This window comes from Alligator mississippiensis, chromosome 1, assembly GCF_030867095.1.
Source record: "Alligator mississippiensis isolate rAllMis1 chromosome 1, rAllMis1, whole genome shotgun sequence".
Classification (NCBI taxonomy): Eukaryota; Metazoa; Chordata; order Crocodylia; family Alligatoridae; genus Alligator; species Alligator mississippiensis.
This window is the reverse complement of record NC_081824.1, coordinates 296,546,218-296,569,601: the sequence shown is the minus strand read 5'-3', so window position 1 is coordinate 296,569,601 and position 23,384 is coordinate 296,546,218. Positions and strand designations below refer to the sequence as shown.

The following is a 23,384-nucleotide window of genomic DNA, read 5'->3' as shown; positions in this document are numbered from 1 at the left end:
ATATAGGTTTGGTTTTTTTTTAAGTACAAAAGTCAAAAATATTATTTTTCTCAGCTGTTAGATTTTAGATTAAAAAGTCTTAATGTAAATCAGGGGTGTCAAACATATGACCTGTGGGCCAGATCTAGCCCATGGTCTGGCCTAAGGGTCTCTGATTTGACCTTACCTGTGCTGCATGTGATTTAGGGACCTGGCACAGGGTGCATGCTGTGCACCCTTAAGTCAGTCCTGAGCACTGGCTCTGGCAGCCCAGTCAGGCTCCCAGATTGGCTCAGAGACCCTCATCTGTCCCCAAGGGCCAAATGAATTGATACCTCTGAGGGCAATCATGGTAAAGTAAACAAAGGCCGGCCTCTTAAAACGGCTTCTGTAGAAAAATCTTCTGTAATAGAATTTGAAAACTTGAGAAGTGTTTTGATTTCATGTTGTATTGTTAGAATTTTTCTATTTTTAAAGATGTAAAATGCAGTTTCTTTTAAATTAAAATTACTGCAAAGTCAGTTCTAGGGGGAACCTTGCCAGTAAAAACAATTTTCGTCTCAAAGGAGCAGAGTTGTTTTAGTAGTTGCACCCGCACCTTCCACCTTTCGTGGTAATGACTCCACGGGGATTCATTGCAGAACTAAATGGATCCTTGGGGACGGTGATGTGAAGAAGCTGATCATTGAAATAAATACACAAATACTGTTTTTAAAATACTCTGTCAAGTATGTAAATGAAACCTTTAAGTTGCAAACAGTTCTTGTGGTAAATATTTTTAATTGCTTTTATAATGAATTCTTTAATTTATATTTGGCTTGTATAAAGCATTGTCATATACATACAGAAAGCTTTTAATATAACGTTTAAAGGAGAAAGTTAAACACTCAGAAGTGATGTACATCCTTGTACAATAGACACAGAGGTCACTTGAGATGTCAAGACCCTCCTTCAAAGTATCAGAATGATAGAGGCTTTTAAAGAAAGGACAGCAGAATTAATAGTTAAGTGTGTTTTCCCTCATCTTTTACTTTTAAAAGGTCTGAATCTTTATGTGGAACTTAAAAAGATGCATATACATCCAGGATCATAGGCGCACCGACTTTGCTTTTTGCCGGCGGATGCTTGCATATGTAACCCCCCCCCCCTCAAAAAAAAGGGTCTTTATTTAATTTTTTTGAAGTAATGCACTGTTTCTTTCGGTAAAGCCATGGGGTGGGGGTTTTTTTTATTTGTAAGCATGGCTCTGTGGGTGCTGAGTACCCACTAATTTTTTTCAGGGGGTGCTTGACCCCCAGAGCACTCATGGAGTCGGTACCTATATCCTGGAATGAAATTCCATTATTATTATAGATGGTATTATAATCTGCAGCTACTATGTTGTTACATGTATTGATAACAACAAGTATTAACCAGTTCACTATGAAATAAATCTGAAAAACTTTCATTAAAACATAATGAAATGGCAAGCTATAGCTTTACTGATTTGTAGATATGAAGTTTAATTAACTTTTCAAAATCGTAATTGAGATGCCAATCTTTTTTTTTCCCCCCCCCAGAAAGTGAAGTAGAAGGCACTTTGGCTTCCTCCTCCTCATCCTCTACGAATAGCTCTGAGGAAAGCAAAGAAAGCTCTATGGCTTTTGCATCCCCATTATTACAAAATGGCATATCAAAAACAAAGAGCAGGAATTTCAGAGTAACTAGAAATAGAGCAGCTCAAAGAAAAAAAATGGGTAAGATTCAATTGGCATTTTTGGCGAATGACCAAAACCAGGCAAAAATGTATATAAAATCGTTAATATGCATTCTGCAATTAATTTAGTATTAATTCTTTGTGAAAGTTGCGCGTTAACATCTGGTATATACGACAGGGCTGTTGTAGCATCTTGGTACAATTTCTGCTCCAGTTCTGTTAAGAATAAACCTGCTCTTCATATCTTATTCCTTAACTTGGTGAAAGGATTAACATTGGACTCAGAAATCTTACTGGTAAAGAGAAGACTCATAATGATCCCAAAAATACAGGTGATCTTGTGTTCTTAATTATAATAAAAGGATTTGTAATTTTGGTTAAAGTCCATTTTAGACTTATCTTTTAGCTCAACAAGAAAAATTAGGCTTCTAAGTTTTCTTAAATTCCCCTATTTGAACAAATTAAATCTATTGCTGTTTTGTACTTAAGGAAGTCTCTGCCTTCCAAGTTAACTATTTTTGGCAGAAAACAAAATGTAATATTAGTAACTTTTTCATATTTAAGAACTAAATCAGTTCTTTTATTCTGTAGGGTCTGCTTCTCAGGAGAATGGACATATCAGAAAAAGTGCTAGAAAAAGATTATATAGAAGTGATTCTGAAAATACATCAGTTGCTTCTGAACCACTGAAGAACAAAACTGGCAGACACAGAAAAATTCCACGCAGAAGTGCCACTGTGGCTGCCAATAAATTAAAGCTGATGAGTGATGTGGAGGAGGGGATTTCCAGCTCGGAAAGCATTGGCATAGGATGCAAGAACAGAAAGCTTCCTCACCGCGATGCCTCTGCTGCAGCCAGGAGAATGTTATTGGATGGCTCTGAAGATGATGCAGGCTTAAAGTCGGAGAGTGAACAAGAGCTAAAGGAGCAGTACGTCAGGAGGAAAGCTCCTTCTCGGCCTGGTTCATCTACTGCTAGAAGAAAATACATTAGTGAATCTGAAAATGGAAGTTCAGATTCTGAAACTGAAACGAAAGTGGCAGTGATGAGTAAGCAAAGCAATGGCTATAAACAACCCCACAGAACAGTCTGTGCTGCCTCACCTGAAATGAAAGATCTTTCAGGTGAAATCCTGGAGGAGGACTCTGGAAGCCACGAGTCAGAGGATGAGAGCAGTCAGAGATTTTCTGACCAGTCCATTTCTGTACAGAAACCTGTAGGGATGTGCAACTCCAAAGATGGGGCAGACTCTGACTCAGACCAGTGGAATGGTAGAAACAACAAGAAGCTGACTAGTCAAAAGCCTCCAGCTAATTCCAAAAAAGCAAAAGTCTTAAGTGATTTAGAAGACACAGCAGAGTCTGAAGCAGAGGAGAGGGAGGATGGGAGAAGTTCTGCTTCGGAGAGTGTGGAGCCTTCTGGGACTGCCGGGAGCTCAAAATCTGGACCTGAAGCCATTTTCAAGTGCTCTTCTGATTCCGAGTCTGAAATACCAAATTCCAATAGGTGTAACTATGGTGATACCACGATGGCAAAGAAGAAGAAACGGGAAATCATTAAAAAAGGTAATACATTGGGCATAAAATGCATCTAAATCTATTATCTTGCTAAAGTAACAATATAGAATTAATCTAGGTGATCACTAGGAAGACTTGCACTATTCAAAATGAGTTCTTTGCTTTTTGGAAGGAAGTTGGGGGGTAGGCTGATAGTGAATGTCAGTAATAAAAGTGGAAAGCTGTGCTGGCAATATTCAGAGTAATCTGTATACATTTTTTCAGATAAAAACTATTCTCTTTTAATCATGGTGGTAGAGCGCTTGAATGCTGGATCTTAACCTTTCTGGATCTATTTAATTTAAATGATTTGGTACAAGTATTATGGTGTTCATTTTGAACTTCTTTTTTGGTCCATTTTATAGCAACATTTTAACAAAGATATAGAAAAATAACTTTATTTTGGGATGTATTACAGTCAAAATTGTTACTTTATACAAGTAAAAATTGTCTGTGTGTAAGTATTGGAATATAAGGCCTAATTGTTATGGGTGATTGCGCAAATTCTAAGAAATACTTCATTTAAGTCATCTAGAAGCTTTAATTTATCTCATTTTATTTTTCAGCCATTGTATCATTTCAAAAATATGGGAGTGTTACAATCAGAGTAAAGGTTGCTGAAGTGTTTCCCTTGTAAAAGTCAATTTTACAATGTTATCAATTGTTTACCTTTCAAGCTGATTCGTGCCTTGAAACTAGTCAGATTTTCATAAATACAATGAGAAAAGTCAAGGTTTTTTTTCTTTTTAAAAAAGGTGGAGTTTTTAACACTTCCAGTAACTGTGATTTTTATGATAATTTTAAATTTTGCCAGATGTAACTTTTTTCTAACGGACTTTTTGAAGGTATTTTTCAAAACATTTTCTATAGATCTTGTCTGTAGATGTGGGCCTTAAAATACAACAGTGGAAATTAAGATTTAATTTGCTGAGGTTACACCTGTTTTTTAAAAAGGCCTGAACTGTACATTCTTAATACTTTAAAAAATAACCACCCTAAAAATTTTAAATCAAGTGGCTGTTTGTAGAAAATTCTGTGTATGCATTGAAATGATTACTTGCACTACATCACTTTGGTTATGGGACGATGGCTTCCATGAGTTCCAGAGCAGGCCTGTTTCATGTGAACCCATGGCACTAAACTTTAAAAACTGTGAACCTAGGCAATCATGTATTGTCTGGCCACGTTGCTCAGGTAAATAATGAAAGTAATATTTGAATTTGTTCTGCAAAATTTCCACAAGAAAAGCGGAATGTAAAGGTTGTAAAGTTAAGTGCACACAGGTCTGGAAGTATCGTTTTTAATGTTGCATATATGGCCTTTGCATCAGAATAGTGTACTCAGGTGTGTGATCACTTGAGAATTCCCCATGGTGTGGCATTCTTGATAAATGGTATACAGTGAAGCAAAAGAGAGTTCCTGCCAATTTTCTGTTGTGTTCTAGCTTAAATTGTTGAGCTGGAGCAGTGTCAATCAGGAATCAATTGATCTGAAATCTATTGTCTCTTCTTCCAATTTACAACACTATACAGAAGTGTAGGTTGTAGCCGTGTTGGTCTAAGGACATAAGCAGGCAAGGTTCTTTCGGTAAATCTGATATCTTTTATATTAAAACAACTCAAGTAGTTGGAAAAATTCTTCTTAGCAAGCTTTCTCGGGTATAAATATCCTTTTGTCAGGCTGAGGAAGCATCTGCAGTTGGTGTGTATTCTTCCATCCAGGAAGAGCATACACCAACAGATGCTTCCTCAGCCTGACAGAAAGGGTATTTAAACCTGAGAGCTTGCTAAGAATTTTTTCAACTCTTTGAGTTGGTCTAATAAAAGATAACAGATTTACCCAAACAGCCTTGTCAACACTATACATGCACTTCAGTAAATAGATTTTTGCCCCTACTAAATGGGCAGTTTGCAGTGTATGCTGCAGATGAGGCAGGGACTTTTGGAGCCCCTGCTACAGCAACACTCATCCTCAGCAGTTTGGTGTGGTTCTAGACCTCAGGGCAGTAATGCTTCATTGCCTCCCTCCCACTTGGGTTTTAGGCATCCATTGCAACAGCTGTAAAGGGGAGAGCTGAGTGGAAGTGGCATTACTCCCTAGGTTCTGAAGCTGGGCCAGAAGAGCAACTCCAGTAGCTGCTCGTATCAGTGACATAAGCTACACCCGCCAAAAAAAGCCAATTGCCAGTAGTGTCAGTTTTTCCTTTTATCAGTGCCGATCTGATATGTACTGATATGTCAGTGTACCACTAGTCATAAATATCACTTCATTAAAACATCTTTGCCAAATCTGAATTGAACACATTTCTTTTGTAATATAATTTTCGGTTTAAAGTAAACAGGTTTTTGGCATACCAGAATGATATTATGGAAAACAAATTGTATTCTGTATTTATTCATTCTGTAAGTGTTTTGCTTTTCAGTGTTGGGGCTTTCTTTGGGAAGACTATAGTTTGGTTTCATGCCTTCTTGTTGCCATGGATTTTATGGTAACTTCTTAAGGTTCTTTTTCATTTTAGTGGCTTCGTATCGCATCTCAAGGCACTGCTTACCAATCAGTGTTGGCTACCTTGGCACTGGTATGCTCAGCATTGGCAGGTTTGATAAGCTTTGCATTTTACCTAGAGCAAGAATGACCATCCATCCCAGGTCCTGGCTGGTTGGTCAGAAGTCCTGGAGCAGTCTGACGGTGACATGGAGTAGCATGGTGTGCCAGGCAGGCAAATGGGCAAGCATCACTGCTGCTGTGTTGAAGTAAGGCAGGCAGACTGGTATTCCCCAGAAAATTCTGAGCTTATGTGCCTGAGATGCATGTGTACCCTGCCGCCGAATTTTATCCAAGTAAAACAACATCTCAAAGAATATTTAGTCTAATCCTTCTTTACCATAATTTCCTTTGCGTTGTCACATTCACATTAGACCCTTTTAGTCTTGATCATGGTGCAATCAGTGCGTCTTAAAGCAAATTTTAGTTGCAGATTTCCAAGAGCTGAATTCTTCTGCCTAAAAATTTATTCTCGTTTTGGAGATCTATTGAACTGCTGAGGTGACTGGCTCTCGTTATTTTTAAGTGACTGAATATAAGTCTTTTTTGTCCAATCTGACTCAAAGCATCAGCTACTCCCTTGTAAGGGGAGACATTCCTCTATTTTCAGATGAGTTACAGCATAGTCGAAGGAAGTTTCTTACACTGGGTGTACTTTACCAGTATTTTTTAGTATGATTGGGAAGTGCCATCTGTAGGAATTGAAAGAACAGTTGTCTATAAGCTGATAGAATCTTTGGCCACAATACTGAGACTACAATTGGCTCCTTGCAGGCTGTTGAAGAGTTACCAAGTAATAATACATTTTGGTTGCTACTAATACAGGCCCCAGTTCTTGCAAACAGGTTTTTTTCAGTGTTATTTTTCATGCCTACACAGAATCCCAGTGGCTTCAGTAGGATTCTATTGCAGATGAATCTGCCCAGACTTGTGCATCTGCTTTGTAGAGTATTGAATTCTATGCAGTGCTAAGTATCAGAATTCATATTTTAGTACTAATCCTATTTCTATATCCTGTACTGAACAATTCTGCTTAAATTGCTAATCATGATTTCATAAGACAAGACTCTGTTAATAAACAATTGTGTGAATGTGTATGCAAGTACACTTTAAAAGATGGGGGTGAAAAGACAGACTTTAAAGGGAATAAATGTAATTAAGATGATAGCTAATATAACAGAATTCTTAGTCACTGTTAAATATAGAGGGCAGTATATATGAAATGTCTATGCTATTATGTAAATAAAAGACAGCTGTTTAGTCCTGTTTAACTTCAAAGTTAGCTTTGCCTCTATAATAATAGTATAAAGCTAATTTTATTTTTAAATGTCTAGCATGTCTTTTAATTTCTCTTTAAAAAAAAAAATAGAATTTGACAATTTTGTTACAGGATCTGTTGCTCAGGAGAACAGACATAGCAAAAGAGTTGCCAGGAGGAAGCTAAATGGAAGTGACTCAGAATATTCGAAGACCCCTTACAGAATAGTCAGCAGCAAAGAAAGTTACAGAAGAATTCCACGCAGAAGTGCCACTGTGGCTGCTAATAAATTAAAGCTGATGAGGGATGTGAAGGAGGTCTCCAGCTCGGAAAGCATTGGCATTGGGTGCAAGAACAGAAAGCTTCCCCACCGCAATGCCTCTGCTGCAGCCAGGAGAATGTTACTAGATGGCTCTGAGGATGATGCAGGCTTAAAGTCAGAGAGAGAACAGGAGCTAAAGGAGCAGTACACCAGGAGGAAAGCTCCTTCTCGGCCTGGTTCATCTGCTGCTAGAAGAAAATACATTAGTGAATCTGAAAATGGAAGTTCAAATTCTGAAACTGAAACAAAAGTGGCAGTGACGAATAAGCAAAACAATGGCTATAAACAACCCCACAGAACAGTCTGTGCTGCCTCACCTGAAATGAAAGATCTTTCAGGTGAAATCCTGGAGGAGGACTCTGGAAGCCACGAGTCAGAGGATGAGAGCAGTCAGAGACTTTCTGACCAGTCCACTTCTGTACGCAAACCTGTAGGGATGTGCAACTCCAAAGATGGGGCAGACTCTGACTCAGACCAGTGGAATGGTAGAAACAACAAGAAGCTGACTAGTCAAAAGCCTCCAGCTAATTCCAAAAAAGCAAAAGTCTTAAGTGATTTAGAAGACACAGCAGAGTCTGAAGCAGAGGAGAGGGAGGATGGGAGAAGTTCTGCTTCAGAGAGTGTGGAGCCTTCTGGGACTGCCAGGAGCTCAAAATCTGGACCTGAAGCCAGTTTCAATTGCTCTTCTGATTCTGAGTCTGAAATATTAGATGCCAATAGATGTAACTATGGTGATACCAAAACGGCAAAAAAGAGGAAACGAAAAGGAAAAACCAAAGTCATTAGAAAAGGTAAAAATTTTAAAGCTAATGCATCTAATTCTATGGTACTGTCTAGACGGAGGAAACGCCGTAGGATTAATATGGATAATGATGACTGGGAGGATTTGGACTGTACGAACTGTAAAATTGCTTTTCAACACTAAAATAAGAACTAGAAATCAGAGTAGGAGAACTGTAAAATATGACTATAATGACAGCGTCTAGAGTGTGTTGAAAATGGAAGATACCGAAAATGACATTAAGGGCAATCTATTCCAGTTTTATGGTAATAGCAATAGAATTCATGATGAATGCTAGCTGTGTCATGTCGTGTAATTCCAGGAATATATTTTCTATGAAAAACATACTAAATCATGATAGTTTCTTCCATACTTCAACTTGCATTTGTTTGCCTGTGTAGGAATGGATTCCCAGTGTCTTATTTCAGGGCAGTACTTCAATGTGGACTGGAACCATACTGCAAAAGTAACAGTTTTAAATCTGTTCACTGTCAGTCTGAGGGCTGCTACTGTATAATATTGAACCTTACTGTAACAGGTCTGTGCAAGAGTGTGTGAAGAGCATATAGTTTTAGGCACTTAGGAATTTTAAGTAGCAGTCTGTTTCTGTGCCTGTTTCTGTTTCAATAACAAACTTAGTTTTATAAATAATTCTGTAGTCTTACTCTTGAGATTGTGGGTAAAGTAACAGAAGTTTACCAGAGAACCGTATTTTTTTTGAACTGCTAAGTTTTGTGCTAATAAAATTTAACCACGTTACTAACTTTAAGTTAATTTTTATTTTTCTTCAAGATATTGTTAAACAGTTTTGAGTGAAAAGTGGTGTTTGTTTTTATACACATTTTTTTTCCATGGTGTAAATTGGAACCTGTAAATTGATACTTTTAGCTTCCTTTGGTTGTTTTCAGACTACTTGAAGTGAAAATGTTTTGACTTCACAATAGTACTGTTGCTGTATTGTTTTGGTTTCCACATACATTCCTTTTCTTAAATTATTTTAGAGACAAGTTAACAGATACAGTGATGACCCCCATATCCTTCAGTTTCTCCAGATTTCAAGGGGCATTCTAGTTTTTAGAGTGTAACAGGTGTTGGGTTACTTCTATGATCCTGTAGAAATCCCTTTATCATCATCTCACTGACACGTGCTCATTGTTTTAAGTGGGAGGTTGTCAGTACTTTAGTCACAGCAAGCAAGGCTAATTAATTCTAAAGCCTTGAGAATTCTCCTGAGTTCTAGTCAACCAGAAAAGGGGATTTGAACCTACTAGATCTATAATAATAGTTCATGAAGCTTGTATAATAAAATAGTCTTTTCCTTTTCACAGATCCTTTTATATACAGAACACTTTTTTCTCTACTGTACTGTAGAAGGCTGTTTCCTATTCCTCTGAAGAGATCTACCCTTTGTGCAACCAGCTTATGTATATATGATGTTTCTGGTTTTTAGCACTTTACAAATGGCATGAGTAAAAGTTAAAAAAACAAACAAACAAACAAAAAAAAAAAGGTGGGGGGGAGAAAAAAACCAAAAATCTTGTGCATTTACCTCTTTAATGAAGTACAATAATACTGTAGTTAGTAGTAACAAATAATTTGGCAAACACTAAACAGAGGACGAAAATCAAGTAAGATATTGATTTTGTCTATTGCTTTACTTTTGCATAACTTCTATGTATCCTTTACAATCTTCCACTTGCCTTTCTCCATTCTCCAAGTTATGGATAATTGAATTCAGTGTAATATGAAGAATTGTATAATGGCATACTTAAAAAACAAACAAACAAAAAAAACCCCACTTTTCTTCAGTGCCAGTATTATTAAGATTGAGTCTACAAAAGATGCATTAACTTTTTCTGTGCACCATGATCAGGTTAGCGTTTTAAAAAAAAGTTGTTTTTTTTTTTTTCATTTCCCACATCATCTGGTTTGATAGTTAATGAAAGATGGAGCTGTCTTAACTGCAGCATTATAAAATGATAAAATACGCTCATTTAGTATTTTTTTTCTAATTTTTAATTTCTTTCCAACAAGTATAGGGATGGGGAAAATGGCCTGGGTCATCACTGTATTTCTGACACAGAGCTGTCAAAACAATGTAATTTTTTTTACTTTAAAAATGAAATTCATTTTTCTTGGCTGCCGCATAATTTTGATTCTGTTGCACTGTGTGTGTGTGTGTGTGTGTGTGTACACACCTTCTGGCAGAGTTTGATATATATTTTGTGACACAACGATATGGGAATCTCAGGAAGTAAGTAATTTAATGTGTCTTGTGATTAATTATTCTGACAATTTTCCAAAACAAATATGACTTTGACATACCAACACCTGACTTATTGATGCCATATATTTTAGGCTTTTCCTAACATGCTAACCTCAGTGAAAGGTGTGTAAGAAAAAATGGCAGGTGAAAGAGGACCTGCAAAAAAAAGGGGGGGTCACTAAGCTCTTAGATGTGTTGCCACAAATACTTATCCCATTCCATTAAAGTACCAGTTACATTTTCAGCACCTTTTAGTGCTCTTCCTGAAACTTTATTTTGTAAGCAGAAAATAAATCCAAAATAAAATTTGATATTCTTTTTGGAGACATGTAAACTTAATTTTCAAAATGTTTAAAGAGATGGGTTTTTTTAAATAATGTACAAGAGACTCTTAATTTTTATAGAAATATTACATCCTGTTGAATTTGTATATTTTGCAGTAGGAAAAAGATGGATGTTATATTTTACCAAGTAAAATTTCTTGAGTTTAGGACTTCTACTTTTTTAAATAAAAAAAAAAATCTACAAAGTGCTGCCTGTTCAAAGTTGGACAATTATGATTTTTTTAAACTTCTGTAGGAAAGCTGGTGTATACAGAAGATTCCAAATTAGATCAGCCAACATCGAGTTTTGATTTGTGTTTGTTTGTGTTTGTTTGTGTTTGTTTTTTGCACTTAGAAGATTGGTGTTTTAACTTATCTGTCATGATGGCTGAAGCCTGATGAAAATCTAGTTTATATCCTTGTGTTTGTTTTCTTCACTCTGGTTAAACTGTAGCTCAGTGTATTGTACTGTATATGTTGGATATAAAATGCTCACTTGTATTTCAGTTTCTGATTTCTTAAATAGAGCAAAAACTCAAATCGGAACTGCGTTTTGTCTCTTCACTTATAAAAGGCTACTACTAATCTTTTAAAAATTATTCTGCAGTTGACAGTTCAGGATAAAAATAAATTTAGTGCACTTTTTTCTTAAAGCAATAATTATTTGTATCCAGAGGATAAAAATGATAGTAAATTTTCAAAAAAGCTTTTTTTCCTAATTGTTGTATGGATTGAATCCATTATTTTCAGTTTGCCAGTCTGTGGCCCACACTGGGTAACTGCTATGGCCTGAAAAAAAAATCTAATTATTATATAAAATTGCTATGAATTTTAATAAGAAAAATTAACTGTTCCTCTATTCTTCTGATATCTAGCTTGTTCTCAAGGATGACCATACATTAGAAAACAATTGAATTTTATATAGTAGTCATCAACCCTCCTCCTCTACCTATAGCAATCAAATACAGGTTTCCTGTGTCAACCATGGTTTTGAGTATCCACACTTAATATTCTGTATGCCATTTTGGCTACCATGGTATACAGTTTTGAGTAACTGTGGTTTTCCATGGCCATGCGTCAGCCTACCACATGCCATTTTTCCCATAAGCCTTTTGTCTTGCTAACCACGGTTTTGCCAACCACAGGAACTTTCAGGAACTTAACCCCAGCAGTTGGCAAGGGAAGCCTGTATTGAGAGTGCTAAAACCACAGAGCGCTGAGTGACTTTTTTATATGAGTTTTTTAAAGTGTGGTTTTTTTTGTTTTGTTTTGTTTTAGCAATAAAACACTGACCTCTTAAAATACATTAATGGAATCCAGTTTTTAAAGGGAAAGATTGAGATGCAAGATAAATATATGGCAACAGTGAATGCTGTAAAACTTCTTGAATGGTATTAATAAGCATTTAATTTGATAGTGACAAAATGCAACAGGGAATGAGTTCTGCACTGGGACTCATCATAACTGAAGCAATCAGCTACTCGACTCATGTGTAAAGGAAGTGTACAGGAAGTAGTATGTATGAGCATACCTGCATACCAAGCGCAACACGCTTGTATTTGTCAGATGTAGACCAAAGTAGAGCATGAATTGTAAGGTTACAAAACACGCTGATGGACAGGTGACCTAAATAGAAAGAATGATTTTTTTGTTGTTACAGCTGTCTCTTGGGGTGGCCATTTCTGCCAGCTCCACCTACACAATTTTGCACAAGTTAAACACAAGATGGTCATAAAACTGATTTCATTAACAGTTCCAAGTCTATTTAGATGTTCCTATTTTGAGTATTTTTCATCTTGCTTCATAATTAAGCTAAGTTATGATAAATCATCTTTTCCTCCCCTCCCACGTGCATGCACACATATTTTGTGTGTGTGTGGTGTATCAACATGGCCACAAACTTGACCAACACAGCTACAACCTAAACCCCTGCAAGCTATAATCTTGAAACCAGTTTGGTTTAACCTAAGGAGGTTTTGTCTCTTCGCTTATTTTAGAGGCCAGATGAGTGGTGTGGGATTGGTTCACAGGCCAAATGAGTGGTGTAGGGGCAGCCCTGCAGACTAGATCAGGCCCACAGACCCCTCCCTTCCAGTTCCAGACCCAGCAGGAAGAGGCCCAGCATCAGGGGTGCTTGGTTGCCACTATGGGAGCAAACTGCAGTGTCAGTGCTGCTGGGGTCCAGCATAGTGGCTCTCACCTGGGTGGGTGGCTATAGCTGCAGAAAGGTCCCCGCTGCCCTCCTTCCATCAAGGGCCAGATATTATCTGCAGGCTGTATGTTTGGCACCCCTGATTGAACCTCTCTGTGCACACGCACACTCACTCTCTTGCTTGCTTCTTCCCCATGTAGTCAGAGTGGGTGATTAGCTCAAAATGCCAATCCCTTATCTGAAGCCTGGGTTTAGGCACTGCTGGCTTGCTGGCCTTAACTGGTTTACGTTTGTGTCTGTCTGTATTTATTTGGATAGCATATGATGGTTTGTGTTCCCATCCTTATGTACCATGGTGTAGTATTGCATTTGTTTTAAATTATAAATAATATTTTCCCATTTTAAGAATTCTTAAATATAAGTTTTGTAGATAAGAAGAGTTAGCAATTTGAGTTCGTACACGTAATTATTAGAAGAGCACCAATATATCAGTTGCATATTGGATTGGCACCAATAAAAGGAAAATTAACATTATCAACTATTGGCATTCTTTGGCTGTTGTCGCTGATAATGTTCTCTGATAATTAATGTCAGGGCCCCCAGACACCTGGGTTCCCTCCTACAAGCCCAGGTGACCCTGGATACACCCCATTCCCCTCACCAGCAGGTCGAGCTGGGCAGGAGCGAAGCAGCTGCTGTGGTGTCGTGGGTGCTGGTGTGACAGACTGCAGGCTGGAACCAGGGCCGGTGCTGCAAAAGGTGCTGAATGCAGAAGAGGTGACTGGGGCAGTCAGAGCTGAGCTGCATGGCCCAGCCCACTGTGACTGAGCCTGCGGTGCTCAGGGGTCTGCACCCCAAGTGCCCTGGGTGGAACTTGGCAGGGGCTGGGGCAGCTGGTCCCCACCACTGTGTGTGGCAGGGTCCTTCCCCTAGCAGGAAAGAAGCCTCCGGGTGTGGAGATGCAGTGTTTTAATTGGAGCAGCTCTGAGCAGCCCTGGGCAGCCTCAGGCTCAGGCAGCTGCCCCGAGCTTAAAGAACAGGAGCTGCAACTGGCATGGGCCACTTTTGCACATGCTCCAGAAGTGTGGCGGGGAGCGTGCTTTAATTAGAGCTTTGTTGCTCATGTATAAGCACCTCTGAGGTGCCATATCCAGAGCAGTGGTGCCAGGCGCAGGTGAGGTGGCAGAAGGCCTACAGCAAGCCCTTTTTTCGCAGATTTAGGCTACACTGTTGCACTGTGCACCATGTGATCTCAATCAGCTGATAAATATGTGCCTGATTGCAAATTATGTGCTGTAAATATTTAATGTGCAGGCAATACCAGTAAAGATTTCAACACAACAAACTTAATACAGCACCTCAAGATGTGCCATGCTACTGAGTACAATGATTTCCTAAAGATGAACTACAGAGAAGAAAGAAGCAGGGTACAAAAAGCTGCACCAAAGCAACTATCACTGCATGAAGCACTAAAACACTCAAAAATGTGGAAGTGGAGATGCCAGGGCTAAAGAAATTAACCATTTAGTGGTGTTTATAGTTCTGCATGATCAGCCATTTTCCATTGTAGAAGATACCTGAATTTCACTGTTTCATTTGAATGCCTGGAGTCTTATTACGCACTGTCCAGCAGAAAGTTTATAGTTAAGATTGTGCTGCCAGAGCTGTACAGTGTTGTTTTAAAGCATACAGATGCTGATTGAAGATGATTGTGCATCAGCATTTAGCTTTACGACTGATATTTGGAGCTCTGATATGTCACTTATGTCAATGCTGAGTTTAACTGCCTGGTGGATAGATGTGAATTACAATTTACAGAGGGCCATACTACAGGCCCAGGAGTTCAGCATTTCCCAAATGGCTGAGGCTATTTCTATAGCATTTGACAAGGTATTTGCAGTATGGAAGATCCTGAAGACAAAAGTTCGTGCCATTATTAGGGATAATGCAAGAAACAGCAGAGGTGATGCAAGACTCTGGTTTGCCAAGTTTACCTTGTGTAGCACATACACTCCAGCTTCTTGTGAACAAATAAGTGCTATTAGAGTGCAGCGTGCCTGACATATTGGCTATCGGACAAAAAATCATTGGGCACTCCAAACACTCTCTGTTGGCCTATATTCATCTTCAAGGGGTGCAGACTGAGCTTGGAATGCCTTCCAAGACGTTACAGCAGGACCTACAGACGTGGTGGAAATTACTGCATGCTGCAAAGCCTTTTGGAGCAGAAATGTGCGCTAGGAGTGTATGACTATGAAATCCATACAAGTCTTACTGTACATCTGTTGGGACTGATGGAAAAAGTAGTGATATTTCTAGCACCTTTTGAAGAACTAACAAATGAATTTAATTCATCCTTAGCCTCTGCTTCTGATGTCATCCTATCTATTGTGGCTTTTAAAAAGGCTTTTGAGCAAAGCTACAGATTCAAACCATGGAATTAAAATTATGCAAAGTTACTTTACTGGGAGTCATGGAAATGGGCTTTATTGAAATTGAATCAGAACCTCTCTACAGCACTGCAGTGCTGCTGGATCCAAGATACCAAGACAGGCACTTTACTTTTTGATAATAGCAAACATCTGGTGGCTACACAGATGTTGGTGACACACCTGGAAAAAAAATGCAAGCCAATGGGAATGACAGAACCTGCCACAAAGAAATCAAAGGAAGCAGATGACAGCACTACAAAACTGAGTTCCTTGTGTTCAGCCTATGATGAGATATTGGAGGAAAGTACCTCTGGGGTAGAAACTGATTGGGGGTAAACATCAGTATAATGCTTCAGAAACAAAGCTAGCTGAGTGAGCCCAAGAAGTGCTGAAAAACTGAAATACTGGGAGAACAACAAAGATCAATTTCCCATTTTCTGCAGCAGTGTTGAGTGTGTGGCTATTCAATCCAGCTTCACATGTTGTGGATGAGAAAAGGAACCGACTGATGTGCGAAACAGCAGAAATATTGCTTTTTGTCAAGAAAAACCTTCCACTCACCCACTTGCTACGCTAAAGTTTAAGTAATTCATAATTATTATGGCTGCTTCTTCTACAGCGGTTCTCAACCTTTGGTACCTTATGTAGCCCTTGCTGATCAGTGGCAAAAGTGAAACCGAAAGTCCCACTGTGGCACTTTTTGGTTTTACCACTGCAAGCCGAGTCCCACTTTTTCCACTGCGGCCCAGGGCAAAGCAGCCCGCGTGTGGCTTCTCTCCCTATCCCTTGGCATACTGATGCTGGGGAGTGAAAGCGCCAGCACATGGGACACACCGGGTGGGGCAGCGGTCAGAACTTCCAGCCCGAGCAGGCAAAGACCAAAATGCGGCACCCGCATACCCCCAGAGGCATGCATACCATGGGTTGAGAAACACTGTTACTACAAACTGTACTTCAACATTTTTTGTTTATAGTTTTTACATCTTGACCTGTATTTCTTGTGGGTCTATATTGAGGCCAGTAATGTTATGATTAGGCCGTTTTTCTGACATCAGGGTGATCTTTGTAAACCAAATTGAATATTGAGTTTTATAATTACTTTGCTGTCAAATGAATCATTATGTAAGTGTGTAAATTTTTTATACTGCAAGCAACCGTTTTAAAAGTAAAGTTTTAAAGTTAATATGTATTTGTTTTTATTTTGCTACAACATGTTTCTAGAAGCAAGAACACACAAAATCCATCTGTGTGTGTGTTAAATGTAAAGGGTTTATGTCAGTAGTTTAAAATGCCTTGCATTATTACTAAATATTGGTTATGGGATCAGTATCAGCTGATGTGGCTGGTTAATAATCATCAGCTATTGGGGCTGACCAAGAACTTTATTGGAGCCAGCAACTATTACTGATATGTAGAAATCGGTCTACTGGATATTCAGTCAGTAGATGTCCAACACTTCTAGACCTAGTCCTTTAAGTCCCATTACTGTGAATCAGTTGAATCTTACAGTTATTAAAACATGGAATTCAGAAAAGCAACAAGGGTGTTAGGGTATTTTTTCCTATATTAAAAAAAAAAAAATAGGAAGAAGAGCAGAGTTCATCATTTGTAACTTCTGAAAATAGGATAGTAAATGAGTCGCTCTTTAGGCAGTAACTCAATGCGATATTTCTAACAATATATCTAAAGTGGACATAGGTCAAAATTAAGTGAATAGACCTAGCAATACAGGGGAAATATTTTTTTTCCAATTTTGATTTTTGGTTGATCTGTAATCCAAATACTTTGATCTGGTGTATTTAAAATAACAATGTTTGGCAGGAGTTTATCTTAAGTAGGGTTGGCAAGCTGGTCATTTCACAATATTGACAATATTTGACTGGTGAAATGACTGGCTTGCCAACCCTACTTAAGATAGATAAACTTAAGTAGGGCTGGCAAGCCAGTTATTCTTTTTTGTTTTGTTTTGTTTTTTCTTTGACTGGTCAAAGGCTATGGCATTTTTACCAAAAAACAAAAAAAACCCCTTTTTTTTTGTAGTTTTACTGACAGAAATATGATTTTTGTAAAATTGTTTTTGACACATTTCATGGAAAAATTATGCTTTTTCTGTGTATTATTTGGACCTATTAGCAATTGTTACAGTTTTGACCAATATTTAGCCAGGCAATTGACCAAACTTTATTTGACCACTCAAATACCCAACCCTAATCTCAAGTTCTGATCTGACCCCTATCACTCGAGTACAGTGGTTTTCAACTTTTATTAGTCTCATGGCACCCTTGGAAAATTCCAGCTGTTAGCTCTCACTTGTTTTTTGCTTCTGGAAAAAATAGAGCAATTCTTCTGTTGCAAAGAACTCAGCCCACAACAGGTCAGGGTAGTTTTGACACTGGATTCTTATTTGAAACCTCTTAGTACTTGTGAATTATGTGTAGATGTTTGTATACTTAATAAGGCTAGTGTTGTGCAGCATCCTGTAGCACTCTGAGTGAGAATCGCTGCTCTGGTATCTGAATCCTTCTGATCCGTGTTATATTTATTCTCCCAATGAGGTAGGGACGTTTACTGTTATCTCTCATAGAGAGACAGGGAATGGGGGACACGGAGACGATGTGAATTGCACAAGGTGGTAAGGTAAGTAATCTGTTGGAGAGAAGGTTACTGAACCTGGGTGTTAAAGGCTAGGCTAGCACTATGTACAACTAGATGCTTCTTTATTGAATGGCATGTTTCTCTTTTCTTTAGAGTTCAAACAACTCTAAAAAGGACACAGCAATTTCTCCAACCTCTGAAGAGGGAAGGGAGAGCTCTTATTCCAGTCACTGATCGCAACTGCACATCATCTCCCAAATGTTTACTTAGGTAAACATTTAGTTCCTGTCATCTTGCAAGGTCACAAATGAAAGCTTAGACCTAGTCTCCCTGATTCCCCCGCCCCCCTCCTCTCCACCCCCCCCCCCCCCAACGGATTTCCAAAAGGTATTTGCTAGTGTGGTTAAACAGTTGTGGCAGCAAATGAGGCTTACTGATTCTGAACAAAATTATTCAAATGAAGAATACAGAGCAGGAAAAAAAATATGCAGTAAACCAGGAGTTAGCAGATTGGTTTCATGGGGACACTGGTGTTGGCAAGGCTGCATCTTGTCTTCAACCTTGTTTGGAGTACTTACTCATTTGTACATGGAGTACTTCAACTTGTTTTGAGTTTGGATTTTTTTTTATTATTCAAAAGATTGTCAGAATGGAAACAGGTGCTGCATAGAGGGAGCTTGTCCCAAAAGTAAACTAGTTGAAGATGCACACGAGCAGATGGACAGTCTTGCATATTGTGTTAAACAAATAGGTTGCATTGGTCAAAAGTGAAAGTCAAGAAAAAAGTTAACTATTGATTTACTTGAAAGCTGAAGTTCTAATAAATAGATTTGTCTGGGTATTGTCCTTCAAAATACTGTTGCAAATATATAACTATTTGTTCACCTGTTTTGGACTGTACAATAGGTATATTGTACAGTCCAAAACAGATGAGCAAGTAGCTATATTTTGAAAAGTCAATACAGTTGGAAAGTCCAGAAGTAAGATCCATGAAAACAATGTCATAAGCATTGTCTCCTTTTGCAGAAGGGAGACCTGGAAAAAAAGCCCATGTCAGTAAAAATCAAACAACTTCTAATCCAGATATCTGCATAGAATATTCAAAGTAAAATAGATGGAAAAAGTGAAAAGAGGTTCTTGAATGGGCTCAACTTATTCTAGTGGTACTAGTCCAACAGGATGAAGAGATGGATGTTTCAGGTTTCTGTTAAGGATGTCTGTTAATAGGCCATCTAAATAAAGATGAGCTGTTGGGCATGCTCCACAGCATGGGCTCATTCCCCAGTACAGTAATGTTTGAAACGGTATTATTACATCTAACATAAGACTGAAAAGTAAACCCAACATAGTGATGATTCCATTAATGTTTGACTTCTCAGACCATCAAACGTGTAATGCAGAAGGATGATAATGATGATCCCTGTCAGCAGACGATGTATGCTGAAGCCTTATCCCTCTGTAAGGGAATTGCAGGCTAACACAAGACGGTTGCTTCTCCAGTAGTTAAATATTATACTGTAGTGGGCTGCTTGAAGCCTGAAGACAAGAACTTCATTCCAGTGGGATACAAAATCTTCAGCATGCCACATGCAGGCTAAATTTAGCAGCTTTTAAAGAAGTTATAGCAGCCTTTTGGATAGGTAGATAGGTAGTCCTGAATTCTGTGAAATGGCCCAATTGAAGTTCAGAATAGCCAATCGGATCAAAGTGGGCAAGAGGGCACAAAAGCCCCCACGGCTCACCAAAAGCATATGGGAATGTCTCCTAGGTAAAAGGGAGGCGTACACCCAATGGAAGGGAGGGGCCATCACCAGGGAGGACTATACTTACGTTGCTCGGGATTGCAGGGGGGTGGTCAGGAAGGCCAAGGTGGAGATGGAACTGGGACTAGCTACCCAGATCAAGGACAACAAGAAGTCCTTTTTTAAATACATGGACAAAAAGGTGTACCTGGTAACGTGGGGCCTCTGCAAGACACGCTAGGAAATATGGTTGTTGCATCAGATGACAAGGCTAACCTATTTAACAATTTCTTTGCCTCCATTTTCCTGAGCAGGGACCAGATCAGCCTTTCGGCCAGGACCCCCTCAGGCCTTGGGGGAGGCGCACCCAGGCCTAGGTTCAGTGAGGATCTAGTCAGGGAACTTCTGGAGGGACTGGATGTATTTAAATCAACTGGTCCTGACGACCTCCACCCCAGAATGCTGAGGGAATTAGCAGAGGTTGTTGTGGGACCCCTGGCACAGCTCTACGAGCACTCGTGGTGCTCTGGTGGTTCCAGAGGACTGGAAAAGGGCCAATGTGGTTCCCATTTTCAAAAACAGGAGGAAGGAGCACCCAGGGAACTATAGGCCAGTTAGTCTTACCTCGATCCTGGGTAAACTTTTTGAGAGAATTATCCTGGCACGTATCCGTGAGGGGCCAGCAGGGGTGGTCATGCTTAGGGGCAGCCAACACGGGTTCATTAGACGCAGGTCCTGTCAGACCAACCTGGTGGGTTTTTATGACCAGGTTACAAAATCCTTAGACGCAGGGGTAGCAGTGGATGTAGTCTTTCTGGACTTCAGGAAGGCCTTCGAGACTCTCTGACCCCATTCTCATTAAAAAACTAGGAGACTGTGGTGTGGACACCTACACAGTCAAATGGGTCGCTAACTGGCTGGAGGGCCGCACCCAGAGAGTGGTAGTGGATGGGTCATTTTCGACCTGGAGGGATGTGGGCAGTGGGGTCCCCCAGGGCTCGGTCCTTGGACTCGCACTGTTCAACATCTTCATCAGTGACTTGGACGAGGGGGTAAAAAGCACCCTGTTCAAATTTGCTGATGACACTAAGATGGGGGAAGTGAGCATGCTAGAAGGGAGGAATAGGCTGCAATCGGACCTAGACAGGTTACAGGGGTGGGCAGATGAGAACAGGATGGGTTTCAACACTGACAAGTGCAAGGTGCTGCACCAGGGGAGGAAGAACCAGCAGCATACCTACAGGCTGGCGAACTCCCTTCTTGTCAGTGCAGAGGCAGAAAAGGATCTTGGAGTCATTACTGATGCCAAAATGAACATGGGCCGACAGTGTGGGGACGCGGTCAGGAAGGCCAACCACACCTTGTCATGCATCCACAGATGCATCTCAAGCAGGTCCAAGGAGGTGATCCTCCCCCTCTATGCGGCACTGGTCAGGCTGCAGTTGGAGTACTGTGTCCAGTTCTGGGCGCCGCACTTCAGGAGGGATGTGGACAACATGGAGAGAGGGTTCAGAGGAGGGCCACTCACATGATCAGGGGGCAGCAGGGCAGGCCCTACGAGGAGAGGCTAAGGGACCTGAACTTGTTCAGGTTCCACAAGAGAAGACTGAGGGGGGATCTAGTGGCCTGTTACAAACTAGTCAGGGGGGACCAGCAGGCATTGGGAGAGTCCCTGTTCCCCTAAGCACTACCAGAAGTGACTAGAAATAACAGTCGCATGCTGGCAGAGGGCAGATTCAGGCTAGACATCAGGAGGCGCTACTTCACAGTCAAGGTGGCTGGGATCTGGAACCAACTTCCAAGGGAAGTGGTGCTGGCTCCTACCCTGGGGGTCTTTAAGAGAAGGTTAGATGAACACCTTGCTGGGGTCGTTTGACCCCAGTACTTTTTCCTGCCATGGCAGGGGGTTGGACTTGACCTGCTCAGGTCCCTTCTGACCCTACAACTATGAAACTATAATTGCTGCAGAATTCCCAAGCCTAACCTGGAGGAAGACACTGGGAAAGTATTCTGTTAAAATGATGGCCAATGCCTTATTGAAAGCTGTCGTAGGAGAGGGCTGGGAATGGCCTGAGAGTCAGTGAAAGGACCAGGACTTCCTCCTGAACTCCTAAATTAGTGGCCCCCAACCTTCTGTCCCTGTGGGCTGGATGGAGGGGTGCAGGATCAGTCCAGGGGCCTGATCCTGTGCACCCAGATCTGGCTGCATGATAGCACAATCTAGCGCAATGGCCCCACTGTTTGGCCAGCAAGGCTCCCCTCGGGTCTGGAAATCTGGAAGCAGGTGAGCAGCAATTAACACTGCCACCATTCCCTTGCTGCCAAATTTCTGGAACTCTAGGGAATCCTGTTCACCAGACAATATGGCCTGATCTAGTCCCTAGGCTGAGGCTGAGCACTCCTATGCTAAATGCTTGCTATTTGCTATTCTTCCTGCACATTGGGATGGTTTGTTCCTGTGCCTTCAGTAAGGTTTTTTAAAATGCAACCAATTCTCCCAACTCCTTTCCCCCTCAGGCTGGTTGCCCAAGGGATCCTGCTCATCCATTCCCTGAGGGAGTCAAAGTCTGCTTTTCTAAAGTTCAGGGTCCTTACTCTGCTGTTCTCCTTTCTTCCTTTTATCAGGATCCTGAACCTGATCTTGTTATCACTGCTGCCCAAGTTGCTATCCACTTCTGTATCCCCCATCAGTACTTCCCTGCTTGTGAACAGTAGGTAAGAGGAGCACGGCCCCTAGTTGGTCTTTCCAACACTTGCACTAGGAAGTTGTCTCCACTGCTCTCCAAAAAAACTTCCTAGTTTGCCTGTGCACTGCTGTATCACCCTCCCAAAAGATGTCAAGGTAATTGAAGTTTTCCATGAGAAACAGAGCCTGTAATCTGGAAACTTCTGTTATGTGCCTGAGTAAAGCTTCATCTACCCCATCCTTCTGGCCTGGTGGTCTGTAGCAGGTGCCTTATTTATACTTCGCCCATCTTTTCCAAAAAAATTATTGATTTGAAAATTGGGGTGTATGTCTTAATGAAACCTGGTTCTGAGCAGTTTGGTTAAAAGAAGAAATATTTTCTTTATTCTGCCTTCTCAACTCAAGGCTTATATATGATGGGTGTGATATATAGATAAATACAGTAATAAAGAAAATAGCATTTTCTGTTACTCAGGAATTCATAGTAGGGATAGCAGCTATCTTTCAGATGCTCAAGTTAACCTGTTTGAGAAGAATGCCTGGAAAAGACCCATGTTGCAATTAGCTGATGCTTATTTTGTTAAACTAGTAGCAGTCTTGTTCAGATTAAGAAAATTATGCTTTTTTTAAAATATTGCTAAAATACAAAATTGCACTTTCAAAAATAGCTGTTTGTATTGGTAAGTTGCACCAGGATTTTTCATAAAATTGTTTTTCATTTATTATAAACTGTAAATCTGAATTTTAATATTGTTCCAGGTCAGGAAAAAAAGAAGTTTTAAAGAAGGTCAGAGAGCCATATCAAGTGCTTTCATTACACTTATTTCTAAAGATGATATGAAAAGGGAAAAAACTTGATTTTTCAAGTCCTTATTTGCTTCTCTGCTATATATAAAAATTACTTTTTCCATAATTTGTTTTGTTTTTAATCTCTGTTGATCTTGGGTATGATTATAATTACAGTATTATTCAGCTTTCATGTAGTTTGGAAAGTAAATAGTTGTCTTGAACTTACTGGGCAATGGGAACCACCAGTGCAGAATCACTCCCC

The 23,384-nt window shown here is 39.9% G+C and overlaps 1 protein-coding gene across 1 annotated transcript in view; it reads left to right on the top strand.

Moving 5' to 3' along the window:
• BRWD1 (bromodomain and WD repeat domain containing 1) overlaps positions 1 to 23,384 on the top strand; it is a 97,276-nt gene that overhangs the window by 68,872 nt on the left and 5,020 nt on the right. Inside the window, 3 exon segments of the mRNA XM_059720745.1 lie at positions 1,539 to 1,715; positions 2,267 to 3,241; positions 7,167 to 8,147. Of these exon segments, the coding sequence (XP_059576728.1) occupies positions 1,539 to 1,715; positions 2,267 to 3,241; positions 7,167 to 8,147 (2,133 nt within the window).